Here is a 22,742-nt window from a genome sequence, read left to right as displayed (position 1 = left end):
CTTTGAGCTCATTTGCTGTTGGCAACATCCAAACATGTAGCCCAGAGATGAAGATATTAAGAGGTTATTGCTGATTTCCCATGCTGTTCAGCCCCATTTTGCAAGATACGAAAAAGCATGCCTGTGGCTGAGGTGGGTCTCCAAGAAAAAGTTATAATCCCACATCCAGATGAGTGGGCAGGGATGTCTGGAACTGAAGCACTGGTTTGTGTCATTACAGAGATACACCAGGTATGGTCGTGTCACTAGAGAGACACACTGGGAGCAGAATTACGGACAAAGCAGTCTGATTTCTTGTCACAGATAAGAGTACATAGTTCTTGGGATCAGTGTCCCTAAGATGGAATGGACATGGAAGTACCAACGTAGAGCTGGTGCACGTGAGGTGGGAGCTGCTATTTATGCTGCAGGATGATAGACACCATTGGTGACCTGCTGGGGCAGAAGAACTGGGCTGGAGGGTTGCTTGTTGTCCCTGAGTAGCCAGCCACTGGCTCCACAGTTTGGCAGGAAATCAGCTGTTGATGCCTCTACCTGCAGCTGCCAGGCCTCCCCTCAAGGGTCCCTCTTTACTGCAAAGCAAAGTGCAAATATGAACTCTGTGAATAACTGTTGCCTTTGGCCTTTTCCCAATTCCTGGATGAGCTCCATGCTGCTGTTTGTCTGGGATAGTGTCCCTCTGGGAGGTGCAATTGTGCTTCAACACCATATTTTGGAAACAAAGGGGTGAGCTGTGGGTTGGTTCATCTTCTGCTTCTGCCACTGCCAGCTGTGAGGGACTACTGGGCCGGAGAATCCCTACTAGGCATCATCTGTTAGTATCTCACTAAGTTTATTGATTCAACTGAAATGAGATCCTAATAGACAAATACATAAAAATATCTATCTAAAGAACTGAGGGGCAACCAAAAGTGAATGACAGGAGTTTATAGCAGAATAACAAAAATCATATTATCTGTTTTCCACTCTTGGAAATCAATGATGTTGTTAAGCTTGTTGTGGAGAAGGGCAGGGCAGGGATGCAGTCTGGCTTCTGCCTCTCATCTCTGCAGAGCTCCAGCTGTTCTGCCCTCTCCTGGAGCATTTGTCACCTGCCTTGGTTCTTCTTAGGGAACCAGAGATGGCCATTTAAAAAAGAGAGAGAAGGAAATAGCAGCAATCCCACTGACTGCTTCTGGAAGAGTATTACAGAAAATGTAAAGGACATTTGTGTAAGAGGATGCCAAAGAGCTAAACGAGGCCAGTGTGACTAATGGGGAATAAGAAGAAGGAGAAAGAGGCTAGCTGAGACACACTGGAAATGGTAGAGAAGTCATCCTTTGAAGCTTTTCCAAAACTGTGCTTTTAAATTTCTCTTCCTATTGACGGTGGACTCCCTCAAGGATCCAGTCCATGGTACAGTCAGCATCACTTCACTGTCTCAGTCCCATTCCTAGATGCTTTTGGGAAACCCTCTGTCTTATCATATCCTCAACCAATGCTCTCAGAAGTTCTGCACTATGTTTTTTGGCAGAACATTTTGCTGTTCTGTTCTCTATACTGACTCCTTTGTGCTTGCCCATATTTCTTTAATTCAGCATATTCTGCATTTTCCATACATTCTCTGGCTCCAGCACTCCAGTGTTACGTTTGATATTGCCCATATTAAATTTGTGATGTCTCAAATAATACAAGTTCTGCACCTGTATTACTTGAAGCTGAACTCTCCGTACTCCTTAATTTTACAGCTTACGACTGTTTTTATGTAGCTTAACATAGCAGCCCACAAGGCATTAAATGTTCATGGCTGCACTTTCTCTCTTCAGAAGTAACTTCTCTGGGGATAATTACTTATGAATTGCACTCCTTTCCTGCACAGGGCCATATACACTCCTGAAATGAGCCCAGCATACATTTTTATACAGGCTGCCCAGGGAAGTAGTCACAGCACCACGCCTGACAGAGTTCAAAAAGCATTTGGACAATACTCTCAGAGACATGGTGTGACTCTTGGAGAGTCCTGTGCAGGGCCAGGAGCTGGACTTAATGTTCATTCCAACCCAGGTTATTCTGTGATTCTTTGATTCTGTGCCTTGCTAGGGGTAACTATTCTTACAGCTCTACACTGGGGTGAGCACTATAGATGTAGCATGGCGAGGAGGGCTGTGCACATGACAGGGACGGAGTGTGCTGCTTTGGAACAGTGGTTACCAGTGTTTACACAGACTTTGCTGTGGCTGATGCATGGGGATGGTGGGTTTCTCATAAATGCCAGGCTGGGTGCACATGAGTTATAGAAAGCACTGTGTACATTAACATTAAAAACCAGGATAAGGAGGGAAAAAGAAAGGCAAGTCAAAGGTCAGGTTATTTCTCTTGTAGAGTGGCTGCAGGTTTGTGTCCTGTGTCCTGCACTACTCAGCGATGGCAGCCAGGATGTGGCACTCACTGAAGGTGACAGGAGGCACAGGGAGGCTATTTGCCTTCCAGTGAAAGGGGTCTATTCTGCTGACTGCTGGCAGAGACTTGTGTGTCAGTCACTCGTTAGCTGTGTACCACCGGGCAGCAGATCATCTCAAGTGCTGAATGAATAAATCCACTCCTTGTCAGCTCCCATCAGTGTCTCTTGCATGAAGCCCTGATGCTTCTTAAAGCAGAATACGCTGCAGATAAGTCAAAGTGCCATATTTACTCAGGAGCTGATGGCAGAGCCCTGAGGAACACGATGGGTGTTAACTACAGAGTTAAACCATGACGTTCCTGGGTAGGATTTTCCATTACTGGATAACCTGTAGGATCTGTCCCTTCAAGACCTTGGAATCTATGTGTCGGGCCAGGCTATGAATCTGTTATGGAGGTGCATTGGCAACAACAGAAGGGATTTACAGGAAAATTAACACAGTATCTGTCCAGTCAACTTCATACACTCAAACTTAATGCTAAATTTTGAAATTCAGTGGAGCTTTAAGAGTTGCTGTTTTGACGGAACTATGGAAAAAGACAAGCAGAAACTGACATTTTGGTATAATTCTAGTTTGTGGAAAGTAAATTTCCCTTCTAAAGCTTCATGGCATAGAAGTCTGCACATGCAAATTTTAAAATCAAATATGCATCTCGCTTCTCACACATACCTATTTTTGTTTTCATTTATGGGAAAATAGCTTTGATAATCACACATGCAAACAAAAATTGTGGTGGAATGAGCCCATAGTAGAGCCCTCAGTAAAATGAGGGATTTGCTCAGCTTTCTAGTAATTTTGTCAGTTTGTTGTAAGTATTTTGTAAATCATTGTCTAGCTGTCTGATTCTATGGAGACCTAAGTCTAGTTTTCCCCCTCATTTATCTACTTTTTGTAAAATCTTCTTGTAAGTACTTAACAGAAAACCTGAATTCATGTTACAACATTTAATTAGTCAAAATTGTGTAATAGAAGATTTCTTCTGGATACCACTTAATGATCATTAGAAGGTCTGATTCAAATCCCACTTAAGTCAATTGATGTCTTTTGTTGATTTCAATACATTTTGAATCTGGCTCAGTATATGCAGAAATGTGAGGTTAATGGCTACGATAGCAGCAAGAAATACTCCCCACAGATGCACAACTTCCACGGTTCTCCATTTGCATTCATAATAGACTGCTGAATAGGTTTTGGACAAAGATAATGAAAGGTCATTTTAAGTAAAAACTCAACCAAATTCAGACCTACAGAGGAAGATACTTTAATCATTTAAACCCTGGTATTTTTTCCACTTCAACTCTATTTATGCTCCCATAGAAATTGTGGATGCAACTGATATAATGCATTAGATGTTTTGGTATTGCTTAGATCTGGTAATGGCTTAATCTGTTTGGAGGAATGATGTCCCATCACAGCAGTGATGACCCTACAGGGCATAATGGGCCTGCAGTTACTTGTTGTATAAAGCCATTTCTGCTTTAATGCTTCTCTCTTCTGATTTCAGGAGTAGCCTTTTTTTGTCCTTATGGGCAAGAGTGAAGAGGTGACCTAGACAGTCTTCACCAAAGCCAGGCATTTTTGACCATTTTTAACTTTCAGTCCCACATAACATGAAAGTATAAGTACCAAATTAAAAAGACCCCAGGTGTTTTGGTGTGATATTTCTGCTATGGCAGGAACATGGGCTTTTCAGAGAACCTAATATTTGTTCCTTCCTATGAGATGCCTTTGGTTTTGCCACTTCAACTCAGTGAAATACCAGAGTGATTTACTCTGCTTTCTGTGCCCTCATCCTGGAAATGCAAATTACTGCACAGCAGGCCAGACATTGGAGAAAGTAGATGCTCTGGTGCAAGACTTCCAACCTGAGTTCTAGCCTGAGGAGTTGGATAAGCAGCCAAGTCTCTGCATCCTTTGAAGTTCATTCTGAATGTAGAAAATTGTGAATTCAGAAAAGGTTATGTCGTGGATGAGTTTCTTGTAACTGAGGGACAGCCATGAGTTCTGAAAACTGTTTCATTAGTTATCTCAAAGTAGGGTCAGCATTAGAGAGAGCTTGACTTTCACAAGAAAACCTACCACGCCGTCCCTCCTTGCACCATTTTGCTCTGTGAGTAGGGAAAACAGCATAACGTTTGCATCCTGCAAGGCTTTGCTGCCCTTCACCATTACTGCAGCTCCGGAATTCCTTCTCAAATCAGCATTTTGAGCCATATGGGAGCTACTGTTGCTAATGGAGAAAGAGAGGGCTTTCTGGTGTGCTGCTGGTGAGCTTCAAAGTTTCCAAGGAGAAATGTCATCTGCTGTCCCCCAGCTTTTTTGCATATAGGTGTACTTTAAGAAACTTCTAGCAATGGTTGTTGCAGAGTACTTACACAGGTTTGGTAGATTAAAATACAGCCTGGTAATATGAGACACCTGTGAGCCTCATTTGTTTAAGAAGCCAACAGGTCAGGAGTGACCCAATAGTTACTGAGCTAGAATGAATGCAAGAGAAAAGGAAACTTCTTCACTGAGACAAGCTATCAGGCTCCCCTGACCTGGCCTTCTAAGTGAATTAACACCCTGTTTGCCTGACTGAAAAGGCAAGAGAGCAGAATGCTTGTTGCCAGTGCAAATTTGCTGACAAGATGGACTTGAACCAGAGAGATGTGATTTCCTCTAGGGGAGAATGACAGTGAAGTAGAGATGGAGGAGAGGGTTGCAAAGTATTACGTGATTCTTCTAAGGGTCACGTTGCCCCTGTGCTGCACTTTGTCATTAACTGAATCACTGGAGCATCCTGTCAAATCAGCCTCCTGCACAGATTTTTAGAACTTCTATTACCAATGTGTCTCTGCTTGCCCTGCACAGCCTTTCACAGCTGTTTCTCCCAGTTTCAAGGTACAGTCCCACCATGGCATGAGGCAACCCTAGCTTTAGTTGGGATCCTGTGATGTGTTCGTGCAACAAAAAAGTGTTTGTGCAACAAAAAAGCTTTGCTTTATTCCTTTCTCTTTTAACCATTAGGCAAATGTTTCTCTATGTTTCCTCTTTATCACAGGCTCTGAGCCTCCCTAGACAGGCTATTCTGAGCTTGCCCTGCTTTCTGATAATTGCGTGTGCATTAAAGCAAACACCCCTGCAGGGCTTCTCCTCTCCCCTGTCCTTGCCAGCTCGGAGCTGGATGGCATTCCATGGCTCACAAACACAGGGCTGCGCAAAAAAGCATGCCAGGGGCTGGCAAAGCTCTGGGGAAGAAGGCAAAGCTGAATGCTATTTCAGGCCTCTCTTGTTTTGCCAGTGAGTTCAGATACCTCTCCTTTCCTAGTGACATGATGGCTGCTAGGTCTTCCTGAGCTGTGCGTCAGGGACATCGCTATTGAGATCTACAGTCTGTGTCCAACCAGGATCAATTACTGGCTGCTTTTAGGGATATAAAAAATTAACAGGATCCAGGAGACTCACCCATCAGTACTGACTGCAGTAGTAATTCTGAGAAGGTGCTCTGTTGCATATTTCTCTTAACTCTTGTTTTGCTTTAAAAGGGAAAAGAGGCAGGACCCTGCTATAGGATTTTTTGAGGATGAGCTGTATCAGACTGCTGTTTAGAGAACTGGGAATCTCTAGATCCTAAAGTAATATAACCATTAGTGTCATTATTACGAGAAGTACAGTAATGACATTTTTCCTTCATAAATGCCCTTTCACTGAAGGGCATTACTTGAAAGTCTTACTTGAGATGAGTAGATCAGTTTTGTCCTTGGTTTACAGATAGAAGAGGTAGCAGACTGTGGAAAGCTGAGTGGTGCAGACAACACGCCACTGAACTGAACACACTGCAGTCAAATGCTGCCAGGCACATCAAGACAGATGCTCTCTACATACCTGGCTTGAAATTGAGACCTCCAAAACTGTATTTTCTCTTAGGATTTAGTTCCCAGGAATTTAAAAATATGCACAGAACTTTCTACGCTCGCACACTTATGATGAAAGAAAAGCAACTTGGGTTAATTCTTTTCAGTTGGTTCCTAGAGTAAATCTGTAGGTCATAAGTAGATGTTGCCTTTCTATTCTGATTGTCTGTTACCAAACATAGGTCACACGGTGCTGTAGCTGAATTCCCTCCTCCAAGCAGTAGTCATAAGTCACTGCCTCTTCTCATGCTTTAGGACCAAGCAGGACCCTGACTGGATGCTGCCATCCATCACTCGATCTGAACTTATATTGCCACTGAACCAACCGAGAGGTTTCTCTGAAGTGAATCACCAATGCAGTTGCACAGCCCATCTGCAGGGAATTTTATTTTTCATAGGCAGGATATCCCCAGGAGGAAGATTGGGGTTGGATTATCCTTGTCATAGCTGGTGCACTGGTCACATTCTTCATAAAATACCTGTTCTTCCCCATCCAAAAGGAACTTCGTTGGAGTTGCAGTTTCTGAGCAGCTGCAGTACATGTTGCTGATGGTGAATCTCAGTACTGCTGGAAGAGTGTTGTGAGAGTGGGCGCTTCTTCTGTTTTGTTTTTCCTCATTTTTGAAGCAAATCCAACTTTTATCAATTATAGGGTTGAACAAGCCCTCTGCAAGTATCAGTGCATATCTTGTAAGAGAGAAGAGTAACAGGTCTTTATGAAGAGGAGACAAAAATGGAATAAACTAGCTACCCTTTGGGTCTGTGGTAAAATAGATGAACAGTTGAAATCTACCCAGCTTTTGTTTCCTGTTTGTATAAGTAGCTTTCATCAGAGTGCTGGTCATAAGTTAACACCCACAAAGCTGTCACCATCAAGCACTGTGTATCACTGAATTCCTAGCAGTTGTGGCAGTGCTGAACTGCGTACATACATGTTTAAATGCATTCCCCACTTCTCTGAAGGAGCTATTTTCAGAGATCCCAAGTGTGGAAGTGGAATCTCTCAGATGACTTTTGACTCTGCAGAGAGGAATAAGTGTCTTTGAAAGACTGAGATTGGCACATGTACAAAAATACTTTCTTCCATCCTGGTATGTAAGGAAGGCTAAGGATGATGTAGTGCAAAAGTTGCTTTTTCTGTTTTTATGTGGTGCTGTAAAAGAAGAGAGATCTGGGGTGATAAGCAACAGGCTGGAAAATCCTCCTCTGCCCAGTGCTGCAAACTACCACTTTCTAATTTCCTGCAGAGTATCTTACTGTCATGCAGGTAAAGTTGTCTGTGTTCAGGCTTAGCAGAGGATGTTCTCTCAGAAAGTTAAAGGACATGAAGAACTAAGATGTACTGGGGCAAGTTCCTAATTACTCATCTGATCCCTGCAGGGGAGACATTAAGGGATGGTTTTGTAGTTTGTTCATGGTTTGTTTGTCAGTATAGCAGCTCCAGGACAATCAGTTATTTAAAGGACTGGAAAAAATCCTACCTGGTTGTCCTTGTTTGCTTCTTTAGGTCTTTTTCCTGCCTTTGTGGATTCCTTGAAATTTGGCATGCTCGACTGTACAAATGCTTAGACTGAATCTTGTTGCAGAGTTTATTTCACATATCCAAAGTCTCCACAGTGCTACATTAACTCCCTTGGAATTAGCCTAGGTCAAATCAGAGCAGTTACAGTGTGGTTTTGAGCTGCAGAACAATTTTGCTAACAGCTGAGGAATTGCACTGGCTCCAACTCTAATGAATACCCTTAGTGGTCATGATAGGAATTTTGGGTGAGAACACGGCTTGCACTAATTACAGGGACTTAGTCACAACTTGTTAACTCAGCATTGAAAACATGCTCTTGGAAGTAGCCACACTTGGGCAGACTGGGAATTGAGGGAAAGCACAGTCTTTCGCTTAAGGCTCTGAACACTGCGTCTCCAGTGATCTGGTTTAATTTCTTGTTGTGGCTTCTACTTCTTATGTCACTTCTTATATTTATTTCCCCTTCTGTGCCTCAGTTCTGGAAAATCACACTGCTGTGTATCTTCTCTCCCACATGCATGGCAAGTTCTTCAAGATAGGGATTTTCTAACATTAATTGAGTATGCAGTTCATAAAGCAGCTATACCTGTGGCTGTGGGAGGTCAGGAGAGTCGTATGTGACATCTTAGAGTTTCTGTACTTTGAGACGTGTCATTGGCTTTGAATTGTAAGGCAGGAACAGCCTTGAATGGTCATGTAACTCCCACAGCTAATTTTCTTTGGTAGATTTGGGACTTCTCTTTCAACCTTGAAATTTTGCTGGTTTTTGGTTCTGCAGGGCAGGGAGTACTGAGGCTGAATAAATTGAATTTTTCTTAAATTATGTAAGTGCTAAGTAAGATACATTGTTACAATTTTCCATATCCTCTGCATATGAAGAGGCGTGACAAATGGACAAATGGGAAGAAAATGTGTGACAATACCTAATGTATTCTAAGACCAAATTTCTAATCTTCTCTTTTTCTTTTCATTTCTTCCAGGTGGAGCGGGAAATAGCCATCCTGAAGTTGATAGAACATCCCCACGTTTTAAAGCTGCATGATGTTTACGAAAATAAAAAATATTTGTAGGTATTGCTGGCTTTTGCCAGAGGAAGGGAGAGGGAAGGAAGAAGAAAGGGAGGGAGGGAGATCAGGGTTTTGGAACTTGGTAACGTTTCTGAAAGAATGGAACAGGTTTGTTTTCACCCTTTGCTGGTGTCTGTGTGATATTTGATATTTGGATGAGGAATGAACACTCATTATTTCCCTGGCTTTGCTCATATTCTTTAATGTACTTTTATAGAATCATAGAATCATTAAGGTTGGAAAATTTATCATTGTCCAACCATTAACCCACTGCCACCATATTCACCACTACACCATGCCCCCACCTGCTACATACACAGGTTTGTCGAACGCTTCCAGGAATGACGATTCCACCAATTCCCTGGACAGCTTGCTTCAATGCCTGACCACTCTTTCAGTGAAGGAATTGTTCCTAATATCCAATCCAAACCTTCACTGGTGCAATTTAAGGCCATTTCCTCTCATCCTGTCACTTTTTAACTGGGACAGAAGACTGACCCCCCACCTGGCTACAGCCTCCTTTCAGCAAGTTGTGCAGAGTGAGAAGATCCCACCCCACGAGCCTGCTTTTCTCCAGGCTAAACATACCAACTCCTTCAGCCACTCCTCACAGGACTTGTGCACTAGAACCTTCATTGACCTTCCCTGGACATTCTCCAGCACCTCAGTATCTTTCTTGGAGTGAGCCTTTACCTATAAAGAATTTACATGGTGTTTCTTTTCCTACTTAAAATAGAAGAGGACAAACCAATGTTTTCTCTAAAACAGCAAGAGGGAAGGAAGGTTTGTACCTGTAAGATCTGGAATCATTTTGAATCAAAGCTGCAACAGACTTAGAATGGATAATCTGGATAACCTCTTTTGTCTAAAAGTTTTCATTGAAACCCTGGACTCTCACTAAAAGTGTTCTAAATTTGTTCCATCAGCAACAGATTTTGGTTTTAAGGGCCACTGTAGCTCCTTGATGGTTCTGCAGTGACAGTTATGTAGCAAAGGTGTGTTTTTTAAGATTTTTCTTTCTCCAGATCATCACCAGGGCCAGACAGGGATTTTGTCCACAGACAGTCACTTGAGCTTGATTTTGAGCACTGAATAAGTTGTATCTGTTGTCAAACAAACAGGCCACATTATTATTGGCAAAACAGGAAAAAAATCTGTTTTCTCCAAAGAGAAAAGGGTGACCCAGTAGGGAACTCTGCTATTTCCAGCTTTTTAACAGGTCATTACAGGTAGAAGAGAGTGGTTAAAAATGATTAAACAGTTTTTAAAAGCCACCATCCACTGCTAACCTCTTTTTAGTGTCTCAACACGGGAAGGGAATGACTGTTTATCCAAAGAAAGTGTGTTGAATGGAGGTAACAGTCCCTCATGGACTATTCATCCAGTCTTGTTACTGGAGCAATGAATTCCTGTTTGGAGAAGGGAGGCCTCTCTGCCTAAGGGTTAGCTTAGTAGAGCAGGCAGTAATTTTCTTTGGATTCCCCCTCCTCCTTTGGGGCAGAGCCCGCCATCCGTGGTGGAATGCAGTTGCCAGAAAGAGCTCGTGCAGGCACTGGGTGGAAGCTGGCTCAGATGTTTTCAGAGCTGCCTGCTGAATATTCTGTCCTCAGTGGCATAAAAGGTCATGGTTCCATGAAGCCTTGTTTGCCACAGATGAGGACAGAGCCCACACAGCCTGCTCTGTGTGTATACAGGCAGCAAAGGGAAATCAGCCTTTACAGGGAGTACGTTCTCCTTTAATCCTGAAAAGAGAGACAGAGAGTATTTTCTCTGTATTCAGGTTAAAGGAGGGATGAGGCCCCTTTTTTGATTAAAAGAGAAGGAATGTTCATGTTTGTGTTGTTGGTTTCTGTGTTGTGTAACCCTAGATACACGCACACAAGTACATGCTCTTGCATGAACAGAGCAAACAGCTCATGGTGGCAGTGGCGACAATATTTGAATACTTGCAGAAGAAAGGCCACGAAGGGGTGGGCTGTAGAGGTGCCAAAGCTTTCTTCTTGCATGCCTGTGAAGCCAGAAGCAGAGCTTTCCTTATTACCTCATAAGACTTGGGGGCTATTTTGCTCCCTTGTGAAAAATATCTGGTGCTCAGAGAAGTTGGAATGGTTTAACACCATTATTTCCAAAAACATGTTGTATTTATTGGCAGGAAAACATCTTCATGATTAAAATCACCTTGGAAAGGAAAGCATCCCGTATCTTTAAGCTATATCTGAATATTCTGGCTTCTAAAAAACACTGGGCTCCACAGCGAGCTTTGGCAATGACCATTTAGCTTTTAAAAATCACTAAGTCTGCTTTGTGCTGTAGCTCCTCTGCCTGTAAGATTAAGCTGTCTGCATCCCCCTGCAAAGGCAACGAATCCCTCTGCTGAAAGACAGACTCTGAAAGAACCAACGACTGTTAATTAAGTTTCATTTTTTATTAGTTGCTATTTAAAATAAAGGGCACAATGCAGAGCTTCTGCCAAGCCTCTGTGTTCAAAATTAGAAACAGCTGTGGCCTTTGATAAATCTGAGAGGTGGAAGAGAGTGCCTGTGGAGGGGTGAGGTGTTGCAAGTGCATGGGGGCTGAGAAGCATGTGTGCATGTGCCTTCCCAAATAATGACACAGTGACCTCTGGTTCTCACCAGCATCAGGAAAGGGATTGCTCTCTGGTTGTGGCTGTACCTTTCCATCATGCATGCCATCCCAGCACTAGCAGTAGTGGCATGGTTTCAGAGAAGCTCATGAATTATGGGTGGTATTTCAGAAGCCAGAGACTAATCACAATGCAGCACTGGGGAATGTTTCCTCGATAACTGTTAATTTCACAAATCATGTTTGACTTTTAGTTTATGATTTAATTTGTGACAAGGGGCTTTGGTTGAGTAGATTCCTAATGCAACCCTGAATCAAATCCTTTTTCCACAGTTTATTTAGCAGTGAGAATGAGTTTTAAAAAAATAATAATAAAAATGTGTTAGCATATGTGTGTTAGCCAAGAAGTCTTTTTCTGTTTATTTTGGTAGGATTCTTTTTGCCAAGATAATTGGAGAGGTGGAGATAGCTATGAAATCTATTATTCCATCTCTTCATCCATCATTTTGAGTTGTCTTAAATAGTAAAACTGTGGACTTCGCTGTGGGGTGAAAAACACAGCATCACTGTGGCTCTCTGTAAGTGACATACAGCCTCAGATACATATTGTGTTGGCTAAACGAGCAATATTACTGACAGTTGAATTATTTCATATTTGAAGTATGATCACACTGATGGCCTTCAAGCAAGATTAGGAGTCCACTGTAATAGATAATTTAGAAATAGCTATAGACAATCAATGCCTCCCTCTGTCCCATCATATAATGTCAACAGACAAAACAGCCAGGATGGGGGTTCATCCTCCCTTTTTTAAAGACCAAAGTGAATCAAAGCAGCCTGGTATGGGGAATGATCAGTGGGCTACCAAAACTTGTGTGTGAACCAGTCAGTTTGACTAAGGAAGTGCAGACGGTCAGGAATTTTAGGGAAATACGAATCACAGAATCATCACAGAATGGACTGGATTGGAAGGGACCTTAAACATCATCCAGTTCCACCCCTCCCCTGCCATGGGCAGAGAACCCTTTGATTAGACCAGGTTGCTCAGAGCCTCACCCAAGCTGACCTTGAACACTTCCAGGATGGGGCATGTAAAGAGAAGGAGCAAGGCAGTAACAGATAATAACAAAATTTTGGTGTGTTCTGAAATACCCACTGGAGGGACACACTCCTTTGGTGATTTCTGCATTGCAGATGAACTGTGTGAAGCTGGGGGATGATCCCCTTTTCTCTGTGCCATGTATAGAAAATGTCTTTCCTGAGCTGACCCTACACATAGTTTTATTTACTGTGTTTTATGCAGTATATTCAGTTTTCTTTGGATCACAGGAAAGCAGCTGTCCCCTGTTGGAGGAGTGGTTAGCATGGCAAGCTATGGGTCATCAGACAATCCACAGGAGATGGAACTTCCCTCTCCAGAGGGAATAAAGCCCACTGATACAGTTCTGTTGCAGAAGTCCCAGCAGGGGTGGCATTACCTGTTTTGATCTCATTTGATTAACTATTTAGTTTCAGCTGGTGAGAAGTAAAATAGAAAAAAATACATACTAGGATCACTCTGTGCCCATTTATTTCAGATGATAATAGTGATATTTCTTGAATCCCTTTCCATTGATGTCTGTGTGTATATATATATATATCTGTAAATTTCTATGTCAAGATGCATACAGATATTTGTGTATATATGTGTAGATTTATGTTGAATGATTTTCAGATCTTCACATTTAAGATTTCAAATTCCAAATTTTATGGCAGCATTTATTTGACATCTCTATGTCATCCAGTTTGATCAGCATTTTAAGCAAGAATCTGTTTGGAGAGGAGGAGTGGATACCAGACAATTGCTCTCTGAAGTATGCCATGCATTCCTCAGCACCTTTTTCAAATATAAGTGCCTTTCTCATTTTTCATCAGTACAATGCTATCACTGGGCAAGTACCCAAATCTTATTGCAATGTACACAACACACCACCTCCTAATTTCAGAGGTGAAGGTACATCACAATGAGCCAGATAAGAAAATTAAAATGTCCTCCTGGCTGTGCACAACTCACATTTCTGGCTCATACAAAATCAGGTGGCAGGAGGAGTCAAGGACTTACAGCTCTGGTGGTGTCTGCAGAGGCCTTTGTGCTGTCTGTCCTCTCCTGCAGGGTTTTCCTGTAATTCTGGGGTTTTTTGTTAAAAAATAATTGGGAGATGCCAGAGGATGCAGAAAAGAGAAAAACAGGTTCTGTGTGTTCTTGTTAGTGGTAGGCCAAGACTTTAGCATTCAATCCATCTGCAGGGAAACCTGTCTAAAGGCAGAGGGAGTGTTCAGAAAGTCAGAGTGGCTCCAAAGGCTCAGCACTGAAAATTAGTTTTGTGGTTGGTGTGTACTTTGGGAGTGGGGCTGTGGGATGTCAGGTGCTATGAATACAGGGAAAGAAAATAAAACAGGATTGGAAGGCAGAATAGCGTTCTACCTGAGCCTTGATTAGAACGAAGTAAAGTATTTGTAACCAGCTACTTTGACCCCCTTTCCTTCTGCTGTTGACTTGTTTTAGGACTGTCTGGAATTTCAAGCATGTGTAGCCAGAAGAAAGCCAGTCAGTGGTAGGAGTGGAGCCAGTGCACATGAGCTTTGGAGTTCAGGTGGGCCTGGAGATAAGGAGCTGGCCAGAAGCCGGGGAAGAGGTGCGGGTGTCACTGCTCGCAAGACAGGTGCCAGCCTGGCACAAAGCAGGGCCTGCAGAGCTGGTGGTGGGAATTAATGCTACACTCTATGCAACACAGTCTTAATAAGCTCTACCCAAAAGCCTGACTGTATCCTCTGCTCACTGCCTGACATGTGTGCCTGGATACCATCCAGGCCATGATGCTGGGCTTGGGGGAAAGCAGGTCCATAGTGGAGCAATTCTGTGATATGAGCAATTCTGTGAGATGTTGCTTCAGAGCCACAGTACATTCTCATGCCTGACTTCTCTTTCAGACTTTGGTAGGCAGTGTTGTGTGTCTGGGCCATGGTTGTTACATCAAAGGCCACTTAGCTCTGAAAAAGAAAGCCTGGAAGTATATATTCACTCACAGAATTGCAGCAGTGACCTGATGGGTGTTGTCTCAACTCTGCACCATCATCCTGTGCTGAGCATCCCTCTGGCTAAATCCATTCCATATCATGTGCCCATATAGGATGGCTGCTGCAGTGCCTTGGCATACATGACTACACACCATGAGGGCACTGCTCAGAACACCTTTCATCCCAAATAAATCAAAGGTACAGAGTGCAACAGCATAATCTCTAGCTACCTTTTTTCCCCAAAAGCCCCAGTCTGTTCATGCCCAAATGTAGCCAGTAATCAAATACAATATCCATTCAAACATGCAAAGTCGAGTTAAACTTGTGTTTTAGAAAACAGAAATCTAACACATGCACATTTTCTCACAGACAAAAGGGGGGAAATATACAGAGCTCCTGGCCCAGTGCCAAATAAGGGTTTAAAAATTCATGCCCGCCATAAGAATTTATATAACTTCTGAATAATTTATAGGCTGTGCCAATAACAAGGGGCTTCATATCTGATAGAGATTATTTAATCAATAGAAAACAGTGCAGAGAAAAAGCTGTCAAACAACTACAGAGCATGTCAGCCTGGGTAACTTTTAACTTCTTCCTTGCCACATATATGTTCAACCATATATATGTATGGAAAGATATCTTGCAAGTAGGGTGGCAGCCTGGAAAGAGAGTCACCAGGCTTTTGTTCTTCTAGAGGCTCCTCTTTGTCAGTCTGTTGTTCCCTAAGACAGATCCCTTTGAAATGTAGTGAAATGTAGTGAAATGTAGTTTTTGCTCTCAAATTAATTGGTCAAAAGGAGTAGCCAGTTTCTTGTGACATAGCCCATGGTTCTTCAAGGTTGTGGCAGTACCAGCCCTACCATTTGTGGTGCAGCCATTTCAGTTTGTGTTTCATTCTGTGGCAAAGCTTAAGATTGAGTTTTACAGCTGTTGGTACAGTAAACATCAGGACAGAAGAGAACTTAAGATTTATTTGTTTTTATGATGGAGAGTCCCACCTGATGTTTTATGTCTTTGTGTGTATCTCTTTCTGTAGAACTGCATCTTGCAGTTTTTGCATCTTGCAGGTTTTGCATCTTGCTGGAGTGCATGGCTGAAACCATGCATCTTAAAAACTGGCAAGTGCCACATGGATATCTAGTCAAATTCTGGCATAGAAAAAGCTCTAGGACATTGCCCAGTGATGTGTGATGGTACCCAGTGGTACATTCAGGCTTACATAGGAGACCAACTTGAAAACCTACTTGTTTAGGTTAAACAAAGCTGTGCTTTATATATGTAAATGCAATATCATTTAATAATAATAAATTAACTGCTTCCCTAGCAGACAGCTAATTGCAAGCACTGATGGACAAATCTTCTATTGCCTGACTAAAACAAGATGTGTGAATTGACTTCCATTCCTAGAGCATTAGAGAGTAATGTTTCTTGGTAATCCTAATTTTTTTGCATTTATAATACTTGCCTGGAATACTTTGTGTTTCAGCATGAGCTTTCATCTAGAGATCTCTCCATTTAACACTTTTATAATAATAAATACATAATTGGTGTAGCTGTTAGTGTCTTGTAAATTGTCCTGAGAAAACAAGAGCTGCATACTCACTAATGGGCTGCTGCAGGCAATCCCATCTGGCAAGAGTTTTAGCATTTTACACCATTTTTGCTACTGGCTAAAAGACAGCTTTTCAGTCTTTACAGATCATAACTGGTGTGTTTGTTTGCATTTTGGGTATTTTTGTTGTTATTTTGCCAGAAGTATCTGGTAGTGCATGGTCCTGGTGTTCTCTGTGCCAGTTAGTCTTTCTTTAACAGCATTTTTGCTGGCATTACTCAGAGCCAGCCTGTTTCTTTAGTTACAATCTTGATTTGGAGGTAGCTTCCTTGCCTCTGTGAGGGCTCTCTGAGTTATTCCTCAAAGCTCCCTAGGGCATGGGCAAAGGCACCTTTTAAGACGTTGTGGCATACTCCACCAGGAGAAAAGAGAAATAATCAAGTGTCTTTTTTTGCCATTTTAAGTGATAGGAGTGTAGTGCAATAGCCATCTATCTAATCATGGAGAAGTCCTTGTTGTGCTGGCACTGGACAAGAATGGGACAAAGCAGTGTACAATCCCCCACACAAAGCAACTGTTGGAAATGGGAAGTCCAAGCTGCTGTCAAGCAGCACAGTAAAAAACAGCCTTCAGTAAGGAGCTGAAGAAAACTGATGATGTGCTATTTTGGTTCCTGAAAGAATAAATAAAATGAACCAAAAAGAAAGAAAGAAAGAAAGAAAAAAGTCTAGGATTATTCTAAGCTTGCATCTATGATGATATATAGTGGGTCATTTGAGGTTAGGAACTCAGAATCTTTTATTGAGAAGGTGGTGATGATTGGATGCAGATGGAAAAATGGCAAAGGGAATAGATAGAATGCTGCTGGATGCAATCTCTCTGCTTCTCTCCAATCAACAGAATTATTCTTGTATTTAGTATTCAGCATCTTTGCTTTTAAAGAGCAAAGTCTTGTCTCCTTCAAGCACTGAAACTCAACCAGAGATTTTTAGTTTCATGTCTTGGCCTGTAGCAGGGACATGATAAAATAATGCAAGATGTGGACCTTGGTATGTATGAAAGTGAGAATATTTGCAACCTCCTAGAGAATATATCCAGAGAGGAAAAAGTATTTGAGACTTTATTTTTAACTTATACTTGGCTTAATACTGAATTGCATAACCCTGCTGTTTTCTGGCTTTTCCAGTGTCCTAGCAGGCAAAGGGGAAATTGGTGGTGGGGACAGCACAGAGCGAAAGGCACAAGGGACCACAGGTGCTAATCCCAGCTCTAAATTCTGGGTGACCGTAACCCTGGACAAGTCACTTGGCTTCACAGATCCCTATCAGTAAAGAACAGGAGGTTAATTCTTGTTAAAACTTGTTTCTCTCATGTGAAATGCAAGGATTGGAAGAGTTGGGGTGTGTCCAGAGCATCCAACATGTGAGAGCTAGATGCTCTTACAGAGTCCTTAGTCCTAACACAGGTCCTGTCTGTATCATCACAGCACGTAGTGTGCACACTGCCAGCCAGAGACTGGAACTTTCCTTTTTCTGAACATCTTTGCAGTGGCTATTATAGAGCAGGTTTTCTTACATTTTTATGATGGAAAGAAAGGCTGATGCTGTCCATCTTACATAGACAGGATAAAAAAAAAAAAAAAACAAAAGCAAAACTTCATTCACCAATCAGTTGCTTTTCATCTCTAAATGTAATAGAAGTTCTGGTTACTGTTCTGGGATTTTCAGAACTTGCTTGCTTGCTTAGAATAAATTGGAAAAGTAGTACTATAATGAAGTGAAAACCTGTCATACCTGGGAAAGATAAAAGGGAAGGCAGACTCATGAAAATGCTTCTTAGTGTTTTTCTCCCCTACAGGCTACGTGTTATTTACCTTCTCCTAGATCCTTCAAGAGGTGGCATTAGCATACTTCCAATCCTATAGCACTTTGCCAAAGTAAAGGATTTTAGATGCTGATGTGAACACAGAAGATTTGGATTCTTTTCTGTGCCATGGATTCAGGAAAGATGTAGTGTCTATATGCCTTATTTTCCAGCCCAGGGAATAATGTTCTTTCCTTTGCTTTTCTGTTAGACTTTTCAGAGTGTTTATTATCTCCTTCTGTGGAGTCGCTTAGGCACGCTCATACACACAGAGATGGGTAGATACAGATATGCAGCACTTAGTGGAGTTTGTGTAGCTGTCCAGTGGTGCTTAGAACCAGTGCGACACTCGGAAATGTTTAACTCCTCTTGTCGGCCTGTTTGGAAAGAATAAGTTGTACTACTACTGTGCCAGGTCACATGCCAGCAGAATGTTGGCTTGCAAAGAAATGGGGGCAGATGCTGAATTATGCCCTTGTTTAACAGAAAATCTCCCAGCTGGGGTCTCCTAAAAAACCCCACTAGGTACTAGAGGGAATAGGGCTGGCAGGTAACAACCTGAGCTCACAAATCCTAGCTGCGGCTTAGGCATGTAGTGCTTGTGGAATGATTCCCACAGCATTTCTTTCTTGCACTCAACCACTGAGGAATGTGTTTGTCATCCTTCTCACTCATGTCACACTGGGGGCTTTGTCAGATCAGAATACATCATCTCTTGTGCTTCTCTGTGTCCCTTGACTTGTCATAGGCACAAATCTTTTTCAAATGCTCTCCCCTTTTTATTTCCATTATTATATTTAGTGCTTCTGGGTGGCAAGCAAAAAAATGAATAACCTTGTAAATGTTCCCTGTCTTTCAATTTGTTTTATTTTTCATACAGAGTGTCAGTGCATTTTTGTTGAGTGTTTTTAATAAGATGAAGTTGATGAAAATAAATTGCTTTGCAGTTCCTACTGTGGGTGACAGAAATGCTGGGTCTGTATTTTTCAAAAACTGTCTGTTTGAAGCCAGTATGGAGCATGTTCTATATGTCTGTAACTGCAAATATCTTTTAAGATACCTCCCAGAAAAAGAAAGCAGCTAGCAATTCGGATTTTGGGGGCAAGATGCACTGCTGTATCCAGCTTCACTGGGCACAGTGAGACAGCAAGCTGTTGAGAATTTTAGGATAGATTCCATTCCAGAATTGGGTCTGCCATATTGGATAGTTAGCCAGTTCTGTCTCTAATATGAGAGGGAGAATGAATTCTGCAGCAAACCTTCTTACCAAACTGTCTGTTAGCCAAGGTTTAGGAACCAACGACTGGGACTTGACAATGCAGACACCCCAGTGCCCATGGCTGCTGCATATCAGCTTTCTTCTGTGTTTGAATTACTTGCTCAAAAAATGTGATGTCCATAAACAGTTATCTCCAAATTGCCAGGGTGTACCCAGCAGGCAGTTGGGCAACTACTCATCTGTTTGCAAAGAAGATAACCTACATATTCCAAATGGGATTTTCAAGTCAAAATTTTCCTCTTTTTTAACCAGTTTCAATTTTAAAAAAAAAATTGATACTACTATGTTTCTTGTAACTGCTTTGACTTTGATCAAAAAAGTACTATTTTAATTCCCCCAAGTTTTTAATTTTATTGTTTTGTCCTTTTTTTTTTTTTTTTTGTTTAGTGTCCTTCTAGCACTTATTTAGCTGGCAAGACAATACCAATGTCTGCCTTTCTGTAAGGCAGGGACGTGCTTTCTCCTTCTGGTAGCTGGGAGCTGATACATGGAAGTTACAGAGGAGATGATGATGAACCAGGAGCTCAGGTCCCACTTGTGCAACTTCACGGCTAATGCCATTATCACTGAGCAAACTTTACTTTCCTTACAACTTCTTTTTAGTCATTCTACTGTCCTAGCTTTTTGGCAACATTGAAAACAGGACTAATTAAGACCCCAAATTTATATTAATCTTCCCCACTTCTCATTTCAAATTCAGAAATTTCCTTGGTGATTATGCTTCTTGAGGTACAGAAAAGACAGCATCCTGGATTAATTATTCTTCACTGTCCACTCAAATTTGAGGAGTTGGATTAATTCTGGTAGCTAAACTATTCTGCTGTAAAGCAAAGGGTTGAGGAATCATGCTGCACATACAGTTCACTATAGTCTGCTGTGCTGTTGGGAGGCAGGGACTGAGAAGTACACTCAAATTTGTTTGTTTTTAAAGGATTCAGTTGATGGTATTCCTGCCACTTCCTGGGAAACCTGTCACTGCCACTAGTAGGCAACATTTCTAGAGATTTACGTGGTTTTCCTTTGCTTGGCTGCCTTTCATTAGCCCTCCTTAAAACAAGATGGTCCATCCATGGCAAGCCCTTTCCTTCCATAAGGTTTCACTCTTTGCTCTATGACTGCCAGGGGTGCTGTATGAGATGAGGAGTTTCCTCTCCTGCTCCTAGGCCCCCTTTGTGCTGCATGTATTCACTCAATGCCACATTTTTCACCTGAGTTGCAAGGCCAGGCAGCTGCTCCAGCAAATCACTGCTGTTCAGAAGCAAAAGCTAAGCTTTTATATAGGCTGCACACACATGTAGTTGTTTGTTTGTTTGTTTGTTTTTAAATAATGTACATTGTTCACCTAAATTTATTCTGGTTTGTTAACATCTGTGTGGTTCTGTCTGACTGCAGTTTTGCCACAGCTGTATTCAAAAGAATTGCCAGCTTGATTAAAGGACCTGAAGCTTCTTAGTACAGAGTCTTAACTCCACTGTAGCTTTGAGACCTACTGTGGAAGCTCATACCTGATTATTCCCTCCTGGTCTTTGGAGTAATTTTTAGCTTCCTGATTATGTCTTGCTATGCCATTAAACACTGAATCCTACAATGGCAGGTCTGAAGTTTGCAGAACCCCCGTTAAACATACTAATCACTTCTGATTTCAAAATTCCAATTCTCTTCCTTCCACTGTTATTTCTGGAAGTGTTCCCCTTGACTACGTATAAAGAGAAGGGTTTGTGTATAAATGTGTGAGTGTGAGGGGGTTGGTGTGATCATATACTTAAAAAATCCTGGCTTTGTGTTTTTCTAGGTATTTGGTGCTAGAACATGTGTCAGGTGGGGAGCTCTTCGACTATCTCGTAAAAAAGGGAAGATTGACACCAAAAGAAGCCAGGAAGTTCTTCCGACAAATCATCTCTGCTTTAGACTTCTGCCATAGTCATTCAATATGGTGAGTACAGCCATTTCCAAAGGAAGTTCTCTGCTACATAATAAAGGCCTCTAACCTTGATACTTTTAAGTGACTGATGTTGTAAAGCTCTAAAAGCATTGGGTAAAGTGCTGATGTATTTTTTTAATTATTGTCCATGTGTGAGACAGTGTACCAGTCACAGACAGATTTCTCATGGAAAAGTCTGTCTGTCATTTCTCACTGAAGAAGAATTAATTCACAGGGAATGCTTTAAACAGGAAAACCAAAACCACCAAGGAAAAAGAGTTTAATTTCCATATTTTTTGTGGCACTTACTAAGAACTACACACACTATATCAAAACAAATCCCTGAAGAAACCTGGGACAACTTCAAATATGGCAAAGTAATTTTATGCTTCCCTTCAGTTTTTGGAAACCTGCTGGCTTTTGGTAACCTTTACTAAGTCACCTCTGGGCATTTGAGTCCCTGTTACCTTTCATTTCCTTTCCAGTAGGGAAGAATCTTCTTACTGACTCCATCATATTATTTAACCATGGAGTGTGGTTTATCCTGTGCTTTCAGGTGCCATTTTATATTGGACCAATTTCTCTTTCATCTTCAGCAAGTTGAGATAATTTAAATTATACTGAAATCAAGTTGTTGCTGTCAGTCTGAGCACAAGAGTTTCTGTACAGCTACTGACCCATAACTGCCTGCTCATTTCTCACAAATGCTGCTCCTTGTATTTGGATTGGGTGGGGGAGAGCATTTACATTATGTCTGTGCGGCTGCTTCTCCAAAGCCACAGCCAGCCATAGATCCCCCACTCCAGGAGGCCAAGGGCCACTCAGAGATACTGCAGTAGCTGGATTTGCATAATCACTGTGTGGTTACTTCTCAGTAGCCATACAGGGATTTTCTGTACCCCCAGTTCTGTGCTGAAAACTCACAAACCAGATGGCCACAGCAAAAATGGATGTTTAAATATTTAACTCGCTCTTCTAGCCCCCTCCCCCTACATCTCTGAATCATTTCAGCAGGAAACAGTGATCAGTAAGAGAGCATGTTTCTAATAAATGGAAAGGGAAAGAAGAGCCTTTCTTGAGGCTATGTTAAGAAGAGTATACTGTATAAGAAGAGTATAACAACATACTCTTTGCAGAAGAGGCAGTTCAAAGGTGATGAATCTGGGTGAGAAGGTCCTGAGGATAATGCCTACCTGACACAGGCAGGGTTACAATAGTCAGAGAAATTCCCAGAGAAGCCAAGAGCAGGTTGCATGCCCTAACTAGAGGATCTAAGTTTTCTCTGTTGGCAGTGACCTCTGACCAGTTTTATTCTGTGAATTCCACAGTTTTTCCTCCCTGCTATTCAACTGCACTGAGTGATCATGACCTCCTTAGAACCAGCTTGATCCTTGGCAGGTTGTAGGCCTGTTATTTTTTACATACACTAGGCAGTGTAACCACTGGTGGATTGCATGCATACATGTTTCTGTTCTCTACTTGGCTTAATACTTAAGGGATCCAATCCAACAACACTCAAAAATGTTTAAATACAGCTGAAGAGAAATTATGTACGCTTCCA

The 22,742-nt window shown here is 41.9% G+C and overlaps 1 protein-coding gene across 3 annotated transcripts in view; it reads left to right on the top strand.

Moving 5' to 3' along the window:
* Positions 1 to 22,742, top strand: part of BRSK2 (BR serine/threonine kinase 2) — a 302,507-nt gene that overhangs the window by 190,785 nt on the left and 88,980 nt on the right. For all 3 annotated transcript variants that reach the window (XM_062494278.1, XM_062494277.1, XM_062494276.1), the window contains exons 3-4: positions 8,840 to 8,925; positions 21,053 to 21,193. In XM_062494278.1, the coding sequence (XP_062350262.1) occupies positions 8,840 to 8,925; positions 21,053 to 21,193 (227 nt within the window). The remainder of the gene's footprint in view (positions 1 to 8,839; positions 8,926 to 21,052; positions 21,194 to 22,742) is intronic.

This window comes from Cinclus cinclus, chromosome 6 (genome assembly GCF_963662255.1).
Source record: "Cinclus cinclus chromosome 6, bCinCin1.1, whole genome shotgun sequence".
In the NCBI taxonomy this organism is placed as follows: domain Eukaryota; kingdom Metazoa; phylum Chordata; class Aves; order Passeriformes; family Cinclidae; genus Cinclus; species Cinclus cinclus.
This window is presented reverse-complemented; position numbering and strand designations above follow the sequence as displayed.